Raw genomic sequence first — 21,189 nt, forward strand, 5'->3', positions numbered from 1 at the left:
ACCTGGCACCATCCACATAATAGATGGCTTTTAGAGGATGTGTTGAAAAATGAGAAACCCTTTTTTAGGTGCAAGCCAAAAAAATAAAAAAATAACTATAAGAGGGGCAGTAAAGACCGGAAAGAACAAGCACCGAAGTCGCTCAGGGGGTTTTTATGTTCCAACCGATCATGAGCCGTGACACATTCTACCAGTTTCTTCAAGTGATCGTTATATCAGTTCTGGCTCCTGTTTCTCTGGACGGAAGAACTGCAGCCTCAAAAAAAAAAAAGCCCTTGGACAACCTGTGGGCTTCTAGAAGTCACAGCAGTTGACTGTTAAGTCCTAAAGTGCATTCCATGTAAAAGCTCCAGGACAATATATGAAATCTATGCAATGATCAATGCTGAGATCAATGCAAATATCTGGGGGACTTTTTAACACCTAAATATGCTTCCAAGCTCTACATCCTCCACACATGCCATGAGCAGACTGGTGTGTACTACTCTCTGAATGTATCCTGACTAATTCTGGGGTTTTAAACTCTATGTGTCAAGAAAAATTTATTTAAATCTCATTTTCTTTGATGATTTAAATCATCTCTTTATATTTACTGATTTAACCAGAGTTTGACCCTTTAGCTGTTGTTATTACGATTCAAAGCCAAGTCTGAAAAATCTGACTCCAGATCCGTAGACATCCATCTCTAAGCAGCGTCGGAGTCTTTGTTTTTGTTGGAATGTTGGATGTAGGGTTTCCCCCTTCTCGCTCATGCTGGACAAACCCAGGACATCCATTACTACTGACTGCACTAGGACATTGGCAAAAAGCTCGCAACAGCCCCGCGTGACCCAGAGGCAGGAGCCGCAGGAGAACCGAGCCCATCTCAGGTAACCGCTAATCTCCGGTTCGTACCGACTCAAGTCTCGGTGCATGTCTGTGAAGCATGACAAGGATCCAAGATCAGATATTTGGATTAGACACGGATTAGACTCCTAGACGTTGTTAACTTCCTGAATAGTTTTCTCCATTTCATCGGCCAGATATAAACAGACATGTGGAACCTTGGTGTGGCGACTGATGGTTCAGCATCCTGCCGTGAGGACGGTGTGTGCTACTCAGTCATCCCTCTCGCCAGCTGATCCCAGCGCTAATAAGGACATGACCAACTCAAGACGTCAATGCTGAGGTGTTAATAACGAGGCCTACATCTGCTGACAGCAGTGATTTCCAATTATCATGATGCATGGCCTGAATTTTCCACCATTTTTTCACCAATAGAAGGCTTGAACAAGACGATTCATGCACGAAAACCTTAATTCTTGGCTAATGTGTTTGTTTTAGCCACAAAAGTCCTACGCTAGTTGGCTGCCTTGCTAACAAAATAAAGCTATGTACAAAAAATTTCTTATTAGGAGATATTCTGTTTTATATAAACATTTTCTTAAAACAATGAAGTAACACTGACAAAAGCTAAAAACTAACCTAGTTTACAACAAAATCTTAATACAGGAGCCACATTAATCTTATGCTAAATGAATACTCATCTCACTCATCCGAACTATCTCGGGTCACGGGGAGCCTGTGCCTATCTCAGGCGTCATCGGGCATCAAGGCAGGATACACCCTGGACGGAGTGCCAACCCATCACAGGGCACACACACACTCATTCACTCACGCAATCACACACTACGGACAATTTTTTCCAGAGATGCCAATCAACCTACCATGCATGTCTTTGGACCGGGGGGAGGAAACCGGAGTACCCGGAGGAAACCCCAGAGGCACGGGGAGAACATGCAAACTCCACACACACATTCCGGAGGGGGAAATCGAACCCCCAACCCTGGAGATGTGAGGCGAACGTGCTAACCGCTAAGCCACCGTGCCCCCCGCTAAATGAATATACATGATAAATATTTACATTATAAGCTGAACGTTTTTTTTCCCCTAAGCAGAAAGAATTCCATATATTTTTTTCGTTCCTTTCAAATCATTTTTGCTCTTTAACTTACATTCTTGTGTATTTATTTGAAGAACATTGAGTAAATATCCAAGAATAAAATTCACACTTTGGGTTATTCGAGTACTGGTCAGGTGACCACTATTAGATAAAGTCTGCTGGTGAAAACACATCTGTAAATATACTCCATTTATCATATTGATGACATTACGTACTGCGTAGAGCATCTGTTTTGTCAGGATGGAGCAGGAAGGAGTCTCTGCTTGGTTTCGTTTCTCAGCCTCTTCAGGCAGTTCCACAGTGGAGCAGAGCTGCTGCTGCTGTACTGTACAGTGAAAGTGGGAGTTGTACAGATGCAGATCTGAGTCACTAACGAGCTGTTTACAGGCCAGTTGGAGAACGAGTGCTGTCGAAATGCATCGTGTGAAATGACATTTTAAAGAGGAAAGGAAAAAGGGAAGAGTCAAGAGAGAGAGAGAGACTGGAAGAATTGTAAGAATAAACATTGAAGAAACATAGGAGGAAGTGCACACACACACAGACACACACACACACTACATCTAATTATTTTTGCTTTATTGATCCAGTCAGTGCATTAAACTAACAAAGAATCAGCGAGCAGTTCCATTAAAAAAAAAAGAGAGAAGGAGGCCTAGAGAAGGAGGCGTGGCCACTGAGCCTTTCATTCCTAGAGAAGAGGCGTGGCCACTGAGCCTGTCGGTCCTAGAGAAGGGCCACTGAGCCTGTAGGTCTTAGAGAAGGAGGCGTGGCCACTGAGCCTTTCATTCCTAGAGAAGGAGGCGTAGCCACTGAGCCTGTCAGTCCTAGAGAAGGAGGCGTGGCCACTGAGCCTGTCGTTCCTATAGAGAAGGAGGCGTAGCCACTGAGCCTGTCGTTCCTAGAGAAGGAGGCGTGGCCACTGAGCCTGTCGTTCCTAGAGAAGGAGGCGTGGCCACTGAGCCTGTAGGTCTTAGAGAAGGAGGCGTAGCCACTGAGCCTGTCGGTCCTAGAGAAGGAGGCGTGGCCACTGTGCCTGTCAGTCCCAGAGAAGGAGGCGTGGTCACTGTGCCTGTCGGTCCTAGAGAAGGAGGCGTGGCCACTGTGCCTGTCAGTCCTAGAGAAGGAGGCGTGGCCACTGTGCCTGTCGGTCCTAGAGAAGGAGGCGTGGCCACTGTGCCTGTCGGTCCTAGAGAAGGAGGCGTGGCCACTGTGCCTGTCGGTCCTAGAGAAGGAGGCGTGGCCACTGTGCCTGTCTGTCCTAGAGAAGGAGGCGTGGCCACTGTGCCTGTCTGTCCTAGAGAAGGAGGCGTGGCCACTGAGCCTGTCTGTACTAGAGAAGGAGGCGTGGCCACTGAGCCTGTCTGTACTAGAGAAGGAGGGTGGCCACTGAGCCTGTCTGTACCAGTGATGGAGGCGTGGCCATTGAGCCTGTCGTTCCTACAGAAGGAGGCGTGGCCACTGTGCCTGTCAGTCCTAGAGAAGGAGGCGTGGCCACTGAGCCTGTCTGTACCAGTGAAGGAGGTGTGGTTTGTAAGCCAGTCTTTATGAAGTTGTGACCTGTAAGTCAGTCAGTGCCAGTGAAAAAGGCTTATTATTCAAACTGGATGGTTTCCTATTAATAATAATGTGGCTGTCAGATCAGTAGTAGAAGTTTACTCACTAAGTTAGCTCACTAATGCAGTGAATGGATCAATAAAGCTCAAAAAATTAGATCTGGTTTGTATATTGGTGTCTCGAGAAGTGTGTGTGTGTGTGTGTGTGTGTGTGTGTGTGTGTGTGTGTGTGTGAATAGAAATGCAAGGAGTCTTCACAGCCTTATGATACTTTAAGTGAGTTTACATTTAAACAGACCTCTCTTTAATATCAGATATTTGAACATTAGCAGCCAGTAAGCAGTTACAAGCTGCAGGAATGGAAAAGCAGGCTATAAATAAACGCCACATCTACTACTGAGAGCGTCTACATGATATATAACTCAATATACAGCACAGAAGCTTGATTTAGATGCGACTCTTTAAACAGTGATCTATAGTGTTCAGAAAATATGAATAGTTTTTTTGTCCATAACGGCATCAAGTGCATAAGTGCATCAATCAAACATCACCATATTATTCTCTCTCTCTCGCTTTCTCTCTCTCTCATCAGCTTCTGGGAGGTAGTATATTGGGAGGAAAAGAGAGAAGATAATAAAACATTCTCTCTCACACCCACACAGAGGTATGTGCATGGAGGGGCTTTCCCATCTGACAAACCCAGGCAAAGCTCTGAAACGTTGAAATAGGTCTGCAATCTGGGCTACAAACACACACACACACCCTCCACAATCTGCCCGCTCGTAAACTCTGCTTGACACATGTCCAGTGGTAGGAGGCAGAACCCAGAGGCTGGGCTTCATCTAAATGAAAGACGAGAGGAAGGAGGTGTTAGGATATGTGGGAGGATTTAGAACTCTCAGCGAACGTTCATCTGCCTCTTGCAAATGGCCCGAACCGGGTAGAAAGGTGCAGTGAGAAAAGAGGGTGCAATACGGTGCAAATATCATATCATTATACCATCATCTGTGTGGTCTCATGCAGACGTACCGTTACTAATCAGGTCACTGTTCATTCCTGCCCTGAACGTATACGGGTCCCTGTTACTCCTGCAGCGTCACTGGGGATAACTGGAACTCCAGACAGTCCCAAAGAACAGTGTTTATTTTACTGACAAATAGTTTGCAGCATAGTTTAATCTACGATAACTAAATAACATTTTCGTCAACGATATATGCAAGAGGCGACAATCAGAACTACTGTAGTCTATAAAAATCAGGGGCTAGTCAGGAAAAGGTGGAACAAGTTGGGAGCCTATCCAATTAAATCTCATCCCTACTGTATGTGTGGGTTAGGGTTAGGGTTAGGGTTAGGGTTAGCGCCTGGCTCTACCACCACTGTAATCACGGTTCATGTTCTTGAAGGGTTCATTTAAAATAGTTTGAAACCCTGAAGCTGCTAAGAACTGTTAATTTACGGAAGTATCAAACAAAGACTTTTGAGTGCGACTAGGTCAAACGTGAGCACTGTTCAGCTTCAAACTCATCCACGTCGACACGGCCGCATGAGCCGATTCTGATTTGCGACGGAAGGTAAAAGCTTCAAATTGCGCAGTTGTTTACTGGAAAGTCCGATCGCGTTGCCTGGAGTGGATAAATTTATTTCATTAAATTGGCTCTTAATGCAATTTTGCTCTCTGCAGATCCGTTTATAAAAAGCAGACCTATGAAAAGAGCCTTTTTCTTGGCAAAGACCTCAGAGGCAACATTTGCCAATACAGGACTCCAAGCTGTACAGTATATAACATTTGAGCTCGAAAAGTATGACATCAGCAGAAATTTAGTCTAATGCAAAAAATGGCCAGCCAAGTTAGTCGACGTTGTCTAATTTCCCGTCCTCCACTTCTGTAAACAACGGGATAACGGGTCGTATTTCTGTCTGCCCTCTGAGAACTAGCGATCAGGGTTCCTTTTTAACGCTCACCTCCAACAATCGCTACAATGAGATGCTGTGTGCTCAATAAGTCATGGTTAGATTGGAATTCATATGTTAACATCGCACTAACATCACGCCATATATCACTGCTGGCTCGTCTCCCACAGACACGTCTCATAATAACGGCCGCAAAAACAGACCCGGCCTTTCTATCGCTGTCTGGCTAATCAGGACCAGCTGGCCAGCTTGTCCAGCAAAATCTCCAGCAAATCGTCTTGTAATAAATGACTACGGTACGGAGAAGGCGGGTCAGATCGGGTCAGGCGTCCTTCGTTCTTATGATATATAGTACAGGGGTCGCAAACACAATGAGGCAGAAAGATCAGATCTAAACTGAGCAAATGGGCTTACAGGCAGGAGTCCAAGTTAACCTTTACAAAATCTACAGATGATTTTAATAACAAATTAAAAGCCTTCGTCTACAGGAAGCGATTACCTGTTTGGCTAACAACACAACACAACACAACACAACACGGGATATCAGACAACACTGGCAGCATTGGTTCAAGCGGTTAAGGCTGTTGATCCGAGGATCAGGATTCAAGCCCCGGTACTGCCGAGCTACCACTGTTGGGCCCTTAAGCAAGGCCCTTAACCCTTACTGCTCCAGGAGCACACCATCATGGCTGAATCTGCACTCTGACCCCAATCTCCAAAGTCTGGATATGTGAAGAAAGAATTTCGCTGTGCTTTAATGTATATGTGACAAAATAAAGGCTTCTATTCACCTGATGCTTGCAGTGGACACTAGCATACATACTGTATATATGAGCTAGACCTTTGTTTTTTTAATTCATACCGTATCGGTGTCTTCCTGATTCTGATCCTTTAGCGTTCATGCACACTAATTCACGCCTAGCGAAACATTTCTACCAGCAACCTGACCGCACCGACTGATGAGGGCCGAGCAGCAGGTGGAAGGATATGGAATGTGCAGCGCATGTTATCTTGGATTGTGGAGTACAGAAATGAGTAGGGAGAGAGCCCGGATACAAAATCTGCTTCTTCCGGAATAGCGGTCTGTCCATCCCTAGAGCACAGGCATACAGTGGACATATATTACTGTTGTGTATATTTGTGTGTGTGTGTGTGTGTGTGTGGAGTATTAGACAGTTCACCATCAACAATGAGGCTCTAAAAACAATACTCCCTCCTCCTGTTTGTTTTGTAACAGAAGAAACGCCGTGTGTGTGTGTGTGTGTGTGCGCGTGTGTGTGTGTGTGTGTACACACTTGTGTGAGAAAGTCAGTTTCTCTCGAACCTGTCTGACCAGTTCAGGCAGAAATGTCAGCTTGATGGCGACCCACAACACTGGCCTGGTTTTCTTATACAGACACTTTCACTTTGAGTCACATGATAAATAGGGAAATGACGAGGAAATAGGACACAGCCATGCACACGGGCCTACATGAGCACCGTCTGGCGAACGGGTCGATAAGTAGAGTTTTTAAACTGGAACGGGTCGAGAGAAAAGGAGAAAAGTGAGACTAAGTTTCTGTCGTAAGGCGACGAATTTGTCTTAAAAAGTGAGAAAGTTTCTGTCTTATGTTTACAAAAAAATTGATCTTTTACGTTTTATGTTTACGTAGTAGGTGTGTCCTGGTGACTCTCCCTAGTGATCACTTGAAGACTTGATCCAGTCCTTTATATAGAGAACGTTCCCAAAACCTAACTGCCTTAATTCTCTTCATCATGAACCCCTTTCTAGATTTTTCACAAAATCTAAACAGGTCGAAGGAGAAAGTGAACACGATGAAAAAAAAAAACAAAGATGGACATGAGAGAGAGGGAGAGAGAGAATGGAGAGTGAGGTAAACAAAGGCGTCCTTGTCCAGCGTGGAGTGAAAGCCTGAGCGCCGTTAACTAGCATGACCGGATTCCTGCCGTTCCAGGGCTCAGAGTTAGGTAAACAAGTCACAGGAACGTTCTCCAGCCGTCGCCGCGCCGCTTAAACACACAGGTGTTATCTGAAACCTGTGACGTTCCAGGAACTGCTTGATTCTGATCCTTCAGCTCGTACTGATGGGTTTTAAAACACAGGTGACTGACGACTTCCTTAAGATTTCAAATCCTTTAATGCTCATGTTTATTTACTTGGAAGTCAAAATACCGAACAAGGGTCAAGGCTAATCAAGGCACCCAGACGAGCAGGTGAAGGGTCAAAAGTCTTAAGGACACAGAACTGGAATTTAATGCTTCAGGATTTCGGCTCGGAACCTTGATGGTCACTCCTGCTGATACTCAACACATACAACTGCTTCCCATAGACACAGGGACAAACAAACAAAAACAGAATTATATTCATAAAATCAATAAATAAAATAAACAAAAAAATAAATTAATTAAATGCATCTTTCTTTTTTTTGTTTGTATTTGCAATGCATGTTTTTAAAATTATTATTTTTTTCTCCACTTTTATTAATGTTCCTTGGAATTTCAGCAGAGAGTCTGATTATAATTTCTTTTTAATCTTTTTGGTCAGTTTTCATTTTTCCGATATTCCGACAGATTTCCGTTATTTCTCTGTTGTGGACGATGTGTTACAGGTCTACTTTTAGTAGTCATGGCCACAGGTCTCTCAACATTTTAATATATTTGTATTATTTTGTTTAATTCATTAATTAATATTTAATAACAGATTTTTTTTATTGTTAATTATACATTTTAAATATGATATACAATATAATATTTAATATAATATAAAAATATAAAATATATTTATTGTATATTAAATAATATGTCTGTGTCTGCCAATCTCTCTAAAGCAATTATTTAAAATAAATAATAGGTAATAAAAAACAAAATATTATTTCTATTCAATATATTAGTATATATAATGATTTTGTAATAACATTTATAACTTTAATAACTAAATGTCTCTTTAATAACCTGGACAAAAGCCTGGAAAAAAAAAAAATAAATAATAATAATAATAATAATAATAATAATAATAATAATAATAATAAAGAAATTCACCTCAGATTTTCAAAGTTGACTGATAGAAAAAAAAATAAAATTCGAGCATTCAGTAACAAAACCCTCTAAACTACAGAGAAAAGCCCATGATGATAATATTGTGTGTGTTGAATCTGAAACCAAATCCGAGTTACTTTTTCCAAACCAGCGTTCACGAGACTCCTGTTGGAACGTAACCATGACGACGATCACACAACGTCGCTAATAATTTCATTATAGCAAAAAAAAAAAAGATTTGTTTACAGTAGTATCTGGTTACTGAATAAAACGTCCATGACATCTGAGCAGCTGGAATATAAAGAGGACACAAAGGGACACTTTGTCATTACAAGCGTCTGTCACGGCTTCGACTCCTGCCAAAAAACTTCAAAGTGCAAAACATTTCTTCCTCCGACAGACAGAAAGAACGGATTTGTCATGGCTTAGTCGAGACGTGGAGTTTACAGCCATGAGTGAAACCAGGACGGGAGGAAAATGTTTAAAAATATGTTTTTTTTACGATAGAGGGATAAAGGACAAGAGAACGGAGGGCTTTAGGAGATGTCCGTTATTAAAAGTGATGTCAGGATTACAGTGTGTGTCAGCAGCAGATCTGCTGATTTTAACGCACACACTGTTACCGGGCCACATGAGACGGCTCTGCTGCACGCGCTCGGTACGGGCTCGGGGTCAATAGGGGCAACTCATGCACATAATACTTCTTATTAGAAAAAATAAACATTAATAACTTGCGAAAGTCTCTAAAAAAGCGCAGATGAATTTTCGTAGACGTTCAAACTTTAATGTAAGGATGTGTGTGTGTGTGTGTGTGTGTGTGTGATGCTCCGACCCCTGTCATTTCTACCCGTCATTCTCAACGCTTCTTGACAGCAGACGGTTACAACAAATCCGCTAGAGTCACATCGCCATGACAACGGTTGCCAGGGCGTCAGAGGCAAGCCTGAGCAGCGCTACTGGCTCTGATTGATAATTAACAAGACGGGACTGTGGACTCGAGCAATTAAAGAGGTGTTATTAAGCGGACGGCGTGGTGCATAAATGAGTGTGAATTGTTAGAAACAAAGGAATTTTAAAGCAAGATGTTAAACAAGAAGTAACACGTTTATAACAAAACTGCTGAGTTATTCGTGTGCATAATCTGCGACGTACAGTAAAAAAAACAAAACCCTTTCTGTACTACAGTACAGCGTTTTAATATAAAGATTCCCACAACAAACGTATTAAAACAGTCAAAATAACAAACATCGAAAAGACGACAACGATGATGATGACGACGACGATGATCTTGCACTAATCTATTTCCAGTTTCCAATCAAGGCCTTTAAAAGCATCGTGTAAACGTGTAACTATGGCAACAAGCACAAATAACAACTTATATTTACGCTACTAATCAGATTGTTTTATCAAAGCAATAAGAACAGTGAGTGGAGATGAACAAAGTGTGGTAACGTCCGTCATCATGTAACCACAGCAACAAATGTAGAATAGTAAACTATTCAGATTTATTATTTTTAATAAGTAAAAGTTGAAATTAATACAACTGATGATTATATTAGCAAACATGGAAACTTTAAAACAAGAAAAAGAAGCAGCTCAAGACAGGAGCCATGATCAGAAGTTCAGAAACTCTGTAATGATCGATGCCTAAACGTTAACAAGAGGATCGGCGGCCGCGACGAAACAAACAACGACAGAAAAGTTGAGTGATTATAGACTGGGAACAGTTTTAGTACCGAGTTTAGTACGGTTTCTTTTACGGAAAGTCAGAAAGTCTCTCGCAGGAGATATTTATCTGCCTGCAAAGTCATTTGACTGATTTTTCAGGAAAGAAGAGCTGCTCTGGATGACCTGCACCACAATGAGCACAAAGCCCCAAATCAGAAAAGAGCGAAAGAGGGGAAGAAAAAATGAAGCATGACAGGAGTCTTTGTGCTATTGAATAAAGCCTCCTACACCGAACTGACCTTCTTGATCTTAAAGAAACCTTTTTTTCCCTTTCTCTCACTCACTCTCTCTCTCTCTCTCTCACACACACCCCTTCCCGACCTCATCCCCCTTTCTCTCAGAGCTCCCTTGTGTGGTCAGGATTTTGGCAAAACCCGTAATTAAAGCGAACAAAATAGTAACAAAGAAAGGACGCGCCCAGGAGCACCTCTACTTACCATGCAAATGACTTCAATTTTAACAATATGTGCAGGAAATGACAAATATCTTGGTGACTTTTAAATCCTGAGACTTCCTGACGAATAGAAAACGCGATAGAAAAGCCAAGTAAAGCATATCAGAAACCTCTGTGTCGGTTATGTAGTTAAGGAGTTGAGCCGGGGAGAGATGACGTCATGTTAAAACCTGAGATCGAGGTTAGCTTTAGTAAAAAAAATTTACTTACTCAATGCAAAATAAAATTTAAATGAAATTTAAAACAAATATACAGAGCACCTCAAAATTAAATACAATTTTTATATCAGTATCAGTTTTTTTTTTTTTTTTTTGTAAATATTACTAAAATTTGTTTTAATGACAATAAACTAAAAGTAAATTAATCACTAATAATAAATGCTACCATCATATTGACCAACTCCAGTGGGAATTTCCCAGTACTGGGGCATTAGCAAGAATAAATGGCGCTATAAGGAGCGATGAATTGCATAGAAATGATGAAGTAGGTCATGTTACAGCACTATAACTAGGGGTGGTGTAACGGTGTGAGGAAAGTCATGGCTGCGTTTGCAGACTGTCGCTGAACACGTTCATCGCTTCGTGACCGCAAAATTTCACGTCTTCTAAAGGCTACTTCTGGCGTGATAGCGTGCCGTGTCGCAAAGCCAAAGCCGTCTCAAACATAGTTCAGGAGTTTTTCGGTGTTTTATTTTTCCAGTCACTTGCTGTTTTCAGTCCAGCTGAACATCTTTGGGACGTGATACAACCAGAGATGCAATCACACTGACACGGAGCAGACGTTTGGAGCGGAATCCGAGCCATGAAGAATTAAGGGTGTTTAGAGAGAAATGGCCTCAGACATCCAGGCCTGAGGAGAACAATGAGTGTATCTAAATATTGCCTAAACACCGTTCCCGTTTCCACGCACGTGACCTCGCAAAGCTGTGCTTCAGTAAATAGCAGCACTGTCAGACTTTGTGTGTGTTGGACAAGTGATATTTCACTCTATGGCAGAATTACAGTGTGTGTCGAAGCAACGTAACTTTTTGACTCCGTACAAATTTAGCTTCTCTTTTTACTGAGAATATTGCAGCTACAGTAGAATCCCTCAGCAGTTCTCACAAAGATAACGAGACAAAAACCAAAGGCTCAAATTTCGGAGAAACCTCAACGTAAATTGTCCTGAAGGCAGAAAAGTTATAGTTTCATCGGTGACGGCTACAAATCACTCACACTGGAGACTCCTTCCAAAAATGTTAGAGAACTCTCCATCACCTGACATGTATTCGAGCAGTTCAAGTTCAATTCGACCACCATTCAAGTCCCTGTTGGAGCCATTACCGTAGAAACGATTAAGAAAGCATTAATAACTAAGACACGAATATATTGTAGAAACTTGTGACGTGCTTCAGAAATACCGAGAATGTTTTTATCGAATGTTTCGATATTAAGGAAGCGATTCCCGTTTCGGGACATGGAAAAAAAACAAGACGAAGACGGATTTGTGAGATCGCGGTCTCGCGTAAGCAAAGACATGTTGGGTTTGTACACATTCCCCTTCTATTGGGGGTCTGGAAAAGATCTTCAGGCTCGCGACGTTATTCAGCGATCTGCTTTTTAACTCTCTAAGCAGCTTGGACGGGATTTGGGCGTTTGAATGTTCGTCAGAATAAACTTTGTTTACATGTGCTTTCACGAAGAGAAAAGAAAAAGCCGAAAACAGAGAGGAAAGTCGGTCGTGTTGCGTGCGATAAACACAAGACAGAAAAGTACAGCGGATCGCTCGTTTTAGGTCTAGTGGCCTAACCGTTTGTCCGTTTTTAAAATTCTCTTCCAAACGACTATGTAAGAAATAGCAGGAGGTTAATTAGGCCCAAGTGGAAAGCTGAGGAGCTCAGCCGGACAAAAAGAGGACGTCCTTTCAACCTGCTGGCGTGTACAAAAGTCATGAGCGTTTGCACTTTGCTCTGTAACCAGCAGTGAATGATCTGGCCTTGCTAACAGAATAAGTAGTAACCAAAAGCAAGCCAGGATATTTTTTTCCTTTAGAGTCAAAGACGACCTCTCGGCTGTTTAACGTCTCGTTTGCACACCGTCGGTGTCAACACAAAGGAAAGAAGATAAAAATACACGCTCCGAGGCCGAAACTAGCGCTTCTGTTTATCAAAAGGAGAACGTAGTAAGTCCTGACAGAGATACGCAGAAAACAAAAGGAAGAAGAGAAAAGCCTGGATTTGCATTGTAGGCTTCCAATGTCAGTCATTTTCTAGACATTTCTATGCCAACGATACATTCGACTGGACGTCATAACCTGAAATTCCCAAACTCTGACCAATAAAATACAAAGAATCCACTTCCTCAACTAGGACCTGGTCGGGAATTTCGGAATAAAGTCCTCACGCCAAATTCCATCAAGCGATGAATTTAATATGTGATATTCACCTGATTACAACTTTGGATGCTAGCACAGAACCTTCACCGCTAAGCAGCTGGTATACACTGCATAATGTCTGAACAAGTCAGTTTTTAATTTGAGAAAACATGACACACACTGGGGTTAATCCCACTGAGATCAGGGAAGCACAGGGCAGGTTGTCTTGCTCTCGGCTCTTCCGCTGTAATGGAAACCAGGGTTGGGTTCGATCCTCTCTAATTAAACCCAGGTGCTGAAAGAAAACTCCGGACGGTTCTAATTCCAGCTTTGATACGCAGCTTATGGCTATTATGAGCACCAACATTCTGATACAATGTGGGGAAAGAAATGATGGGCTTTTGGATATCTTCCATCCCAACCTGGAAACCTGCATGAGAGAAAAACACAAACTCTCATAGAGATGATGGACAACATGCGAGAACTCTCGAGAGAAACCTCCACATCAGAGACTCTTTATAGTGTCAGTTATACCATATGACCATCTTCTACTAAATCGTATACTTCCATGAGTGAGGAAACTACAGCGTTATCACTGCACCAGCACTGGAGACTCCTTCCAGAAAATGATGAATAAACAAATAAAATCTCCTCACGTACGTCACCATATCGACATCAGCAGTTTCACTATAAGGCTTTAAGTTCTTTCACAATCTCAGACCCTTGCAGTGACCTCCGACCCTCATGTAAGAGCATTTCTCGCTGCTCTGTGTGTTAACAGGTTTCAGCATCATCCCTGAGTAAACAGAGGATTCTGAGGTAAAATAAACTCGTGTGCATTCCGGACTCCGGGATCTCCGCACTAATCCGAGCCTGGGGCAAATCGAGCTTCCACAATCACCCCGTCTCCACTCAGGTGGCTCAGGTTAAGAGCGCTGATAGGGGATCTGGGAACACGATCGTAGGATCAGCGCTGATGTGACTTTAGACTGAGACACAGAGACGGTTTTCAAAATCCTTGTTGATCGCTGATCTGTTTTACGTCGCTCACTTGAGTCTTGATTTGATGGTTTTCTCCTCGTTTCTCCTCCTTTAAACAAATTCGTACGTACCTTCATCAAAATATAAACAACCACAGAGTCGCTCCTGGTATCAGGACACAGCACACCAAGATGGCGACATGTTCTATCAGTCTTGCTTCAAAAAATAACTAAAATATAAAATGTGCTGCTTTTTGTTTAATCTCAAGAATTTTTTTTTTATAAATCTAAAAATATAAACATATAATTATAATAACTTTATATACAGAGGGGGCACGGTGGCTTAGTGGTTAGCACGTTGCCTCACACCTCCAGGGTTGGGGGTTCGATTCCCACCTCCGTCTTATGTGTGTGGAGTTTGCATGTTCTCCCCGTGCCTCGGGGGTTTCCTCCGGGTACTCCGGTTTCCTCCCCTGGTCCAAAGACATGCATGGTAGGTTGATTGGCATCTCTGGAAAATTGTCCGTAGTGTGTGATTGCGTGAGTAAATGAGTGTGTGTGTGTGTGTGTGCACTCCGTCTAGGGTGTATCCTGCCTTGATGCCCGATGACGCCTGAGATAGGCACAGGCTCCCCGTGACCCGAGGTAGTTCGGATAAGCGGTAGAAGATGAGTGATTGAGAACTTTATATACATTTAAAAATGTAGTAATATACGATATGACATTTATTATAACAAAATTGCTTGTTTTTTGTCAAATATTCAGTGTTTTTTAATCAGTAAATTATTCAAATAAATTAATATAGAATTTTAAAACCAAACTATTTTATCTGGATTTTATTTGTATATCTGTCTTTAATGGTTCTCAGAGTTATAAAAAATTTTTAGAGAAGCATATAAATAAATAAATAAATAAATAAATATATATGTACCCACATTACATTATTATAATCTGTAAACAGATTGTGTAGTTGTATTTTTTATGTGACACTCGAAATGTTTGTGAACTTCTTCCCTGAAAGGTCACATGACCACACATGCAAAACACACAGATCCTGAGCTCGTGCTGCCAGGAGATCATTTACAAGTCAACAGGCTTCATTACATCCACGAGGCCAAAATCGCTCGCTGCGGATTTGCGACACAGGCGGTGTACGGAAGAGGTGGAGGGTCAAGCGGTGTGACACCGAGAGCGTTCCCGTGGTGACTGACATGACCTCACATCTGCCTATGAACAAAAACGATGACTCGGCTTTTCTCTGTTACTTTGCTCTGACAGCGACGGAATGCGCCTGTATGACCTGTTTTTATGACTTCATTAAGTAGAGGGTTTAAAAAGTCAACAGTCAGCAGATTGGAAAATCAATAAAGATTAATAGGTGTGTTAGTGATCTGCGCTGCAGCCGCTGCTGGACTATGTAGAAGAGGTGTATTTCCTCAAGTACAGGAGATACCAAGTGTCTGTGTGTGTGTGTGTGTGAGTGTGTGTGTGAGAGAGAGAGAGAGAGAGAGAGAGAGAGAGAGAGAGAGAGAGAGAGAGAGAGAGAGAGAGAGGGACACACTGCACTGTCATACAGCTGAACAATAACAAAGCAGGTCAAGTTTAGAAGAAAAAAACCTGAATAAATTGAATTTGCTTAACTGAATTGGTCAAACTGTTTACCCACAATGCAACGAGGGTGCAGTTAGATTTAGCCCTTGCCTCATCTTTGCCTAGAGAGCGATGCAGTGGCTAGTTCTCTAGGAGTCAACTTTCATTCTAATTCCAGCTTCAAACCCGTAGCTCACCAACTAACTGACCCGAGTCGTGTGTGTGTCTGTGTGTGTGTGTGTGTGTGTGGGGAAGGGGGGGGGTGTGTTGTAATGATGTAATTTCAAATCTTTAATATCCATTTACAGCACTAACTTTTTAAAGGAAAGACAAAAATACAACACACATCCGAAATAAATGAATAGAATTGTATTAATGTGCGTCAGGGTGCAGGTTTACAGCAACAAGTCTGCAATAACAAATGACGCTGTTGTCAAAAGATAAGAGCGTGAACAAAGCTTTGCCAGACACATTTTCTCAATTAGGAGCAATTCACCGAAATTTCCAGGCCTGGTGAATAAAAGTGAAACGAAACACCAGTTTCTGTGGCTCTGAGAAAGAAATGGAAGGAGTGTGTGTGTGTGAGAGAGAGAGAGAGAGAGAGAGAGAGAGAGAGAGAGAGAGAGAGAGAGAGAGAGAGAGAGAGAGAAAGAGAGAGAGAGTGAGATAAAGAGAGAGTGAGAGAGAGAAAGACAGAGTGAGTGAGTGAGTGAGTGAGTGGGTGAGTGAGTGGGTGAGTGAGAGAGAGAGAGAGAGAGAGAGAGAGAGAGAGAAAGAGAGAGTGAGTGAGAGTGAGATAAAGAGAGAGTGAGAGAAAGACAGAGAGTGAGCGAGTGAGTGAGTGAGTGAGTGAGTGAGTGAGTGAGTGAGTGAGTGACAGAGAGAGAGCGACAGAGAAAGAGAGAGAAAGAGTGAGAGAAAGAGAGTGAGAGAAAGACAGAGAGAGAGAGAGAGAGAGAGAGAGAGAGAGAGAGAGCGAGAGAGAGAGACAAAGAGAGAAAGAGTGAGAAAGAGAGAGACAGAGAGAGAAAGAATGAGATAAAGAGAGAGCGAGAGAGAGACAGAGAGAGAGAGACAGAGACAGAGAGAGAGAGACAGAGAGACACAATGGAACTGCAGCGACGCTTCAGTAACATACACTTGAAATCTGCTGGCTCGGTTCCTGATATTGTCTGAGGTGGTGTAGTGAAACAGAGCCGAATGGGCGGAGCCCCTCAGCCACAAGCCTGCTCCATAACTTAAACCATGTGATGAGAGGGAAGTCTGCAGGGAGCCGTCAGTGTGCATCAGCGAGAACAACCCGACACAATCCACGTTCTGTGCTTCCTCCACCTGAGATTTACAGCTCAGGCACTGACATGCGGCCTGCTGATATGATTTAACACTCCACAGACTGCTGGAGAACCGGCCTGCTGTAGGGAGCTCAGTCATTCTCTCTCAGCTTCACACGACTCCGCTGGTTTACAGGAGAACTTTTTTAGGAGAACTTCTTAGAACTTTGTAGAAGTTGCTTTAAATTATGGTACTGACATGTGAATTTATTTATAATAAAGTCAGGGATATTAGAGCTGAGGCCGTTCTGTAACTCAAGATCCAAACAAACATTACCTTTCACTTCAGGGTTCCGTCCAAACACACACACACACACCTCATACTGTGCATAGTCAGGGGGCTCAAAGCGTAAGTGCAGGTTCCAGGTTCTCATCTCTGGTCCTGGAGAACCACTGACCTTCTTTCAGCGTATTCCCGGATCCAACACACTTACTTTGTTGAATCAAGAGTTTTAGATCAGCGGGAAAAACAAAGCTATTGATTCTGTGTGAAGTCTCAAGTGGAACCTTATTAGGACAAGATAATAAAGGTGACCAATCTAGAACCCTTACGAGTGACTCGACTGTCACTCTTGGGACATCCTCAGGGGTTCTATGTTGTGCAGCAGAACCCTTTGAGGTGCAGGTGATAGTAGATCTTCACTTGTCACTCGGGGAGAACCTGGATGGTTCTCTGTCCTGTAGAACCCATTTCTTGTTTTATTTATAAGTTCTTATGTCCTGGGGTTTATTTTGGGCACTTTAAGAAGACGCACTGTTTACAACACGATGGGAAAGTAAACAAACAGAAATAAACCGGCATTGCTGTGGCGCACAGAAGGCACCGCTTACCTTGGCGGACGGTTTTGAGCCTCACGGGACCTTTGGAGTTCTTCACGGCGCTCAGGACGTCGTACAGCGGTAATCCGGACACGGGCAGAGTCTCTACCTCCAGTACCAGCTCTCCTTCGGTCAGACTGCCGTGGTCGTAGCTGATGGATCCAGGATCCACGCGTCCCACGTACACGAACTCTCCGTTCTCCGCTCCGCCCTGCAGAGGCACGTTCACGTCTCCGCGCGCGTCCCGGCGCACCGCGCACTCGCCCACGCTGGCGCTCCAGTGGGGCTTTTTCTGTACCGCTCTGGACATGATGATGATGATGATGATGATGAGAGGGGACAGGGACAGGGACAGGAGGACAGATGATACTGAAACAGGTGGTTAAATCCTCCCGGTCTCAAAAACCGGCTGTTTCACTCGCGGTAAAGTTTCTTCAACATGTGCGTCTGTTTCCTTAGAATAAAAAAGTCATTGGGAAGAAAAAAAAACAAACCCAAAAGAGCCCAAACTCAAGCCATCCTGTATCCGGTAGTGACCTCGGTAACTTCAGCAGCTGCTTCTAATTTACATCCGTTTTATTCCTCATCGTCCTCGCGCGCGCTCGCGCACAACCTTTTTCATCATTGTTGTTTAATTCCACCAGTCAAAGACTCCCAGAACTCTTTATTCGTGTCCGGGTTAGTTTTTTTTCCTCACTTTTCCCAGTTATCACGCAGTCTGAACGCGTCTCACGGCTCCTTTAAGCAGGTACGACGTCCTCCGTTTGTTTTTGTTAGTGACGCTCGCGCGCGCGCCTGGCCGTAGTTACAGAGCGGCTCGAGCACCCGCGCATGCCCACTGCATCCCTCTGTAGTCCTGAAGGGAGGGTGGACGCCCTAAAACGCTCCGATCGCACGGTCCTAGCGCCCGCTCTTTATCATGCGCAGTGTTACAGAACAGAGCGAACACCCTTTCACTGTCCGGTCAAGTGCACTAGTTTTGTTATTTTAACGTAAAACTATATTACGAAGAACACCCATAATTTAACCCAGAGTTTGTAGGGAATTAAGATCGTTAATGGAAAGGTAATTGAATGCGTGAGTCTCACGTTACAAAACAAAACTGAATTGTTAATATTGTAGATAATGTGTAAAATTATCTTTGTTTTCTTTCATTATTAAAAAGTTTTTAAAGTCAACTATTGAAACTATTTCACTTCTGATATAACACAAGTCTGATATAACACAAGTCTGATATAACATGAGTCTGATATCACACGGGACTGATATAACACGGGACTGATATAACACGAGTCTGATATAACATGAGTCTGATATCACACGAGTCTGATATAACACGAGTCTGATATAACACGAGTCTGATATAACATGAGTCTGATATAACATGATTTTTATATAACACGAGTCTGATATAACATGAGTCTGATATCACACGAGTCTGATATCACACGGGACTGATATAACATGAGTCTGATATAATATGAGTCTGATATAACACAAGTCTGATATAACACGAGTCTGATATAACATGAGTCTGATATCACACGGGACTGATATAACACGGGACTGATATAACACGAGTCTGATATAACATGAGTCTGATATCACACGAGTCTGATATAACACGAGTCTGATATAACACGAGTCTGATATAACATGAGTCTGATATAACATGATTTTTATATAACACGAGTCTGATATAACATGAGTCTGATATCACACGAGTCTGATATCACACGGGACTGATATAACATGAGTCTGATATAATATGAGTCTGATATAACACAAGTCTGATATAACATGAGTTTGATATAACACGAGTCTGATATAACATGAGTCTGATATAACACGAGTCTGATATAACATGGGACTGATATAACATGAGTCTGATATAATATGAGTCTGATATAACACAAGTCTGATATAACATGAGTTTGATATAACACGAGTCTGATATAACATGAGTCTGATATAACACGAGTCTGATATAACAGGGGACTGATATAACATGAGTCTGATATAATATGAGTCTGATATAACACGAGTCTGATATAGCATGAGTTTGATATAACACGAGTCTGATATAACATGAGTCTGATATAACACGAGTCTGATATAACACGGGACTGATATAACATGAGTCTGATATAATATGAGTCTGATATAACATGGATCTGATATAACACAAGTCTGATATAACACGAGTCTGATATAACACGAGTCTGATATAACATGAGTCTGATATAACACGGGACTGATATAACACGGGACTGATATAACATGAGTCTGATATAACACGGGACTGATATAACATGAGTCTGATATAACATGGGACTGATATAACATGAGTCTGATATAACACGAGTCTGATATAACACGAGTCTGATATAACATGAGTCTGATATAACACGGGACTGATATAACATGAGTCTGATATAACATGAGTCTGATATAACACAAGTCTGATATAACATGTGTCTAACATAACATAGGTCTGATATAACACAAGTCTGATATAACATGAGTCTGATATAACACGGGACTGATATAACACGGGACTGATATAACGTGTCTGATATAACATGTGTCTGACATAACATAGGTCTGATATAACACAAGTCTGATATAACATGTGTCTGACATAACATAGGTCTGATATAACACAAGTCTGATATAACATGAGGAATAAAACCTGAGCCCTACCCACAGGACAGGTTTAAAAGTGAGCATTAAGATGTTGAGTAAAACTCCTTGCTCACGTCACTCGGCTGCACGCAGGTTGTCCTCTCTGTTCCTCGTCACTTCCGTTCACTCCAGTCCTTCTACATTCAGTAGAACACTTCCAGTCTGACAGGTTTAAATGAAACCAATGTTTTCTGGGCTGTGACCAAAACCAACCCACATTCCACAACATGACAGACATGTAAACGTGACAAACACATTTTGCCTTAAAAGACAGGCTGAAATGAAACCTGACCTTTTTATTTACTTTTTTCCCCAATTGTCAAGTCAATTTTATCTAATGACTAGTGATGTTTATGCATTTGTGTAAGGAGTCTCCAGTGCCAGTCTTTTGTATCAGGATTAAGTCTTAAGAAGCAGCATGTTTCCCTGTTAACAGGATTAACATTAGTCTTGTTTTGGATGGTTCTGATGTTAAGGGCTCGATTCATGTCTCTGTTCTTTGTGTGTGGAATTTGCAGGTTCTCCCTGGGTTTCCTCCCCGGTCCAAATACATGGGTGAATTAAAAGTGTCTAAATATTGTGTGAGTGTGTGTGTCCATTGGGATCGACGGTCTGATATAACATGAGTCTGATATAACATGAGTCTGATATAACATGAGTCTGATATAACACAGGTCTGATATAACATGAGTCTGATATAACACAAGTCTGATATAACACGGGTCTGATATAACACGGGTCTGATATAACACAAGTCTGATATAACATGAGTCTGATATAACACAATTCTGATATAACATGAGTCTGA

At 42.3% G+C, this 21,189-nt stretch overlaps 1 protein-coding gene across 6 annotated transcripts in view; it reads right to left on the bottom strand.

The window, feature by feature from the left end:
- The window catches only part of magi1b (membrane associated guanylate kinase, WW and PDZ domain containing 1b), a 124,836-nt gene extending 106,333 nt beyond the window's left edge, over positions 1 to 18,503 (bottom strand). For 4 of the 6 annotated variants that reach the window (XM_060857602.1, XM_060857600.1, XM_060857603.1 and 1 more), the window contains exon 1: positions 17,709 to 18,501. In XM_060857602.1, the coding sequence (XP_060713585.1) occupies positions 17,709 to 18,006 (298 nt within the window). In that variant the 5' untranslated portion in view covers positions 18,007 to 18,501. Of the gene's footprint in view, positions 1 to 17,708 lie in introns of all 6 variants that reach the window. The other 2 variants (XM_060857599.1, XM_060857604.1) reach the window with 2 other exon arrangements.
- Positions 18,504 to 21,189: the final 2,686 nt, after the last annotated feature.

The sequence above is a fragment of the Tachysurus vachellii genome, chromosome 22 (assembly GCF_030014155.1).
Source record: "Tachysurus vachellii isolate PV-2020 chromosome 22, HZAU_Pvac_v1, whole genome shotgun sequence".
Classification (NCBI taxonomy): domain Eukaryota; kingdom Metazoa; phylum Chordata; class Actinopteri; order Siluriformes; family Bagridae; genus Tachysurus; species Tachysurus vachellii.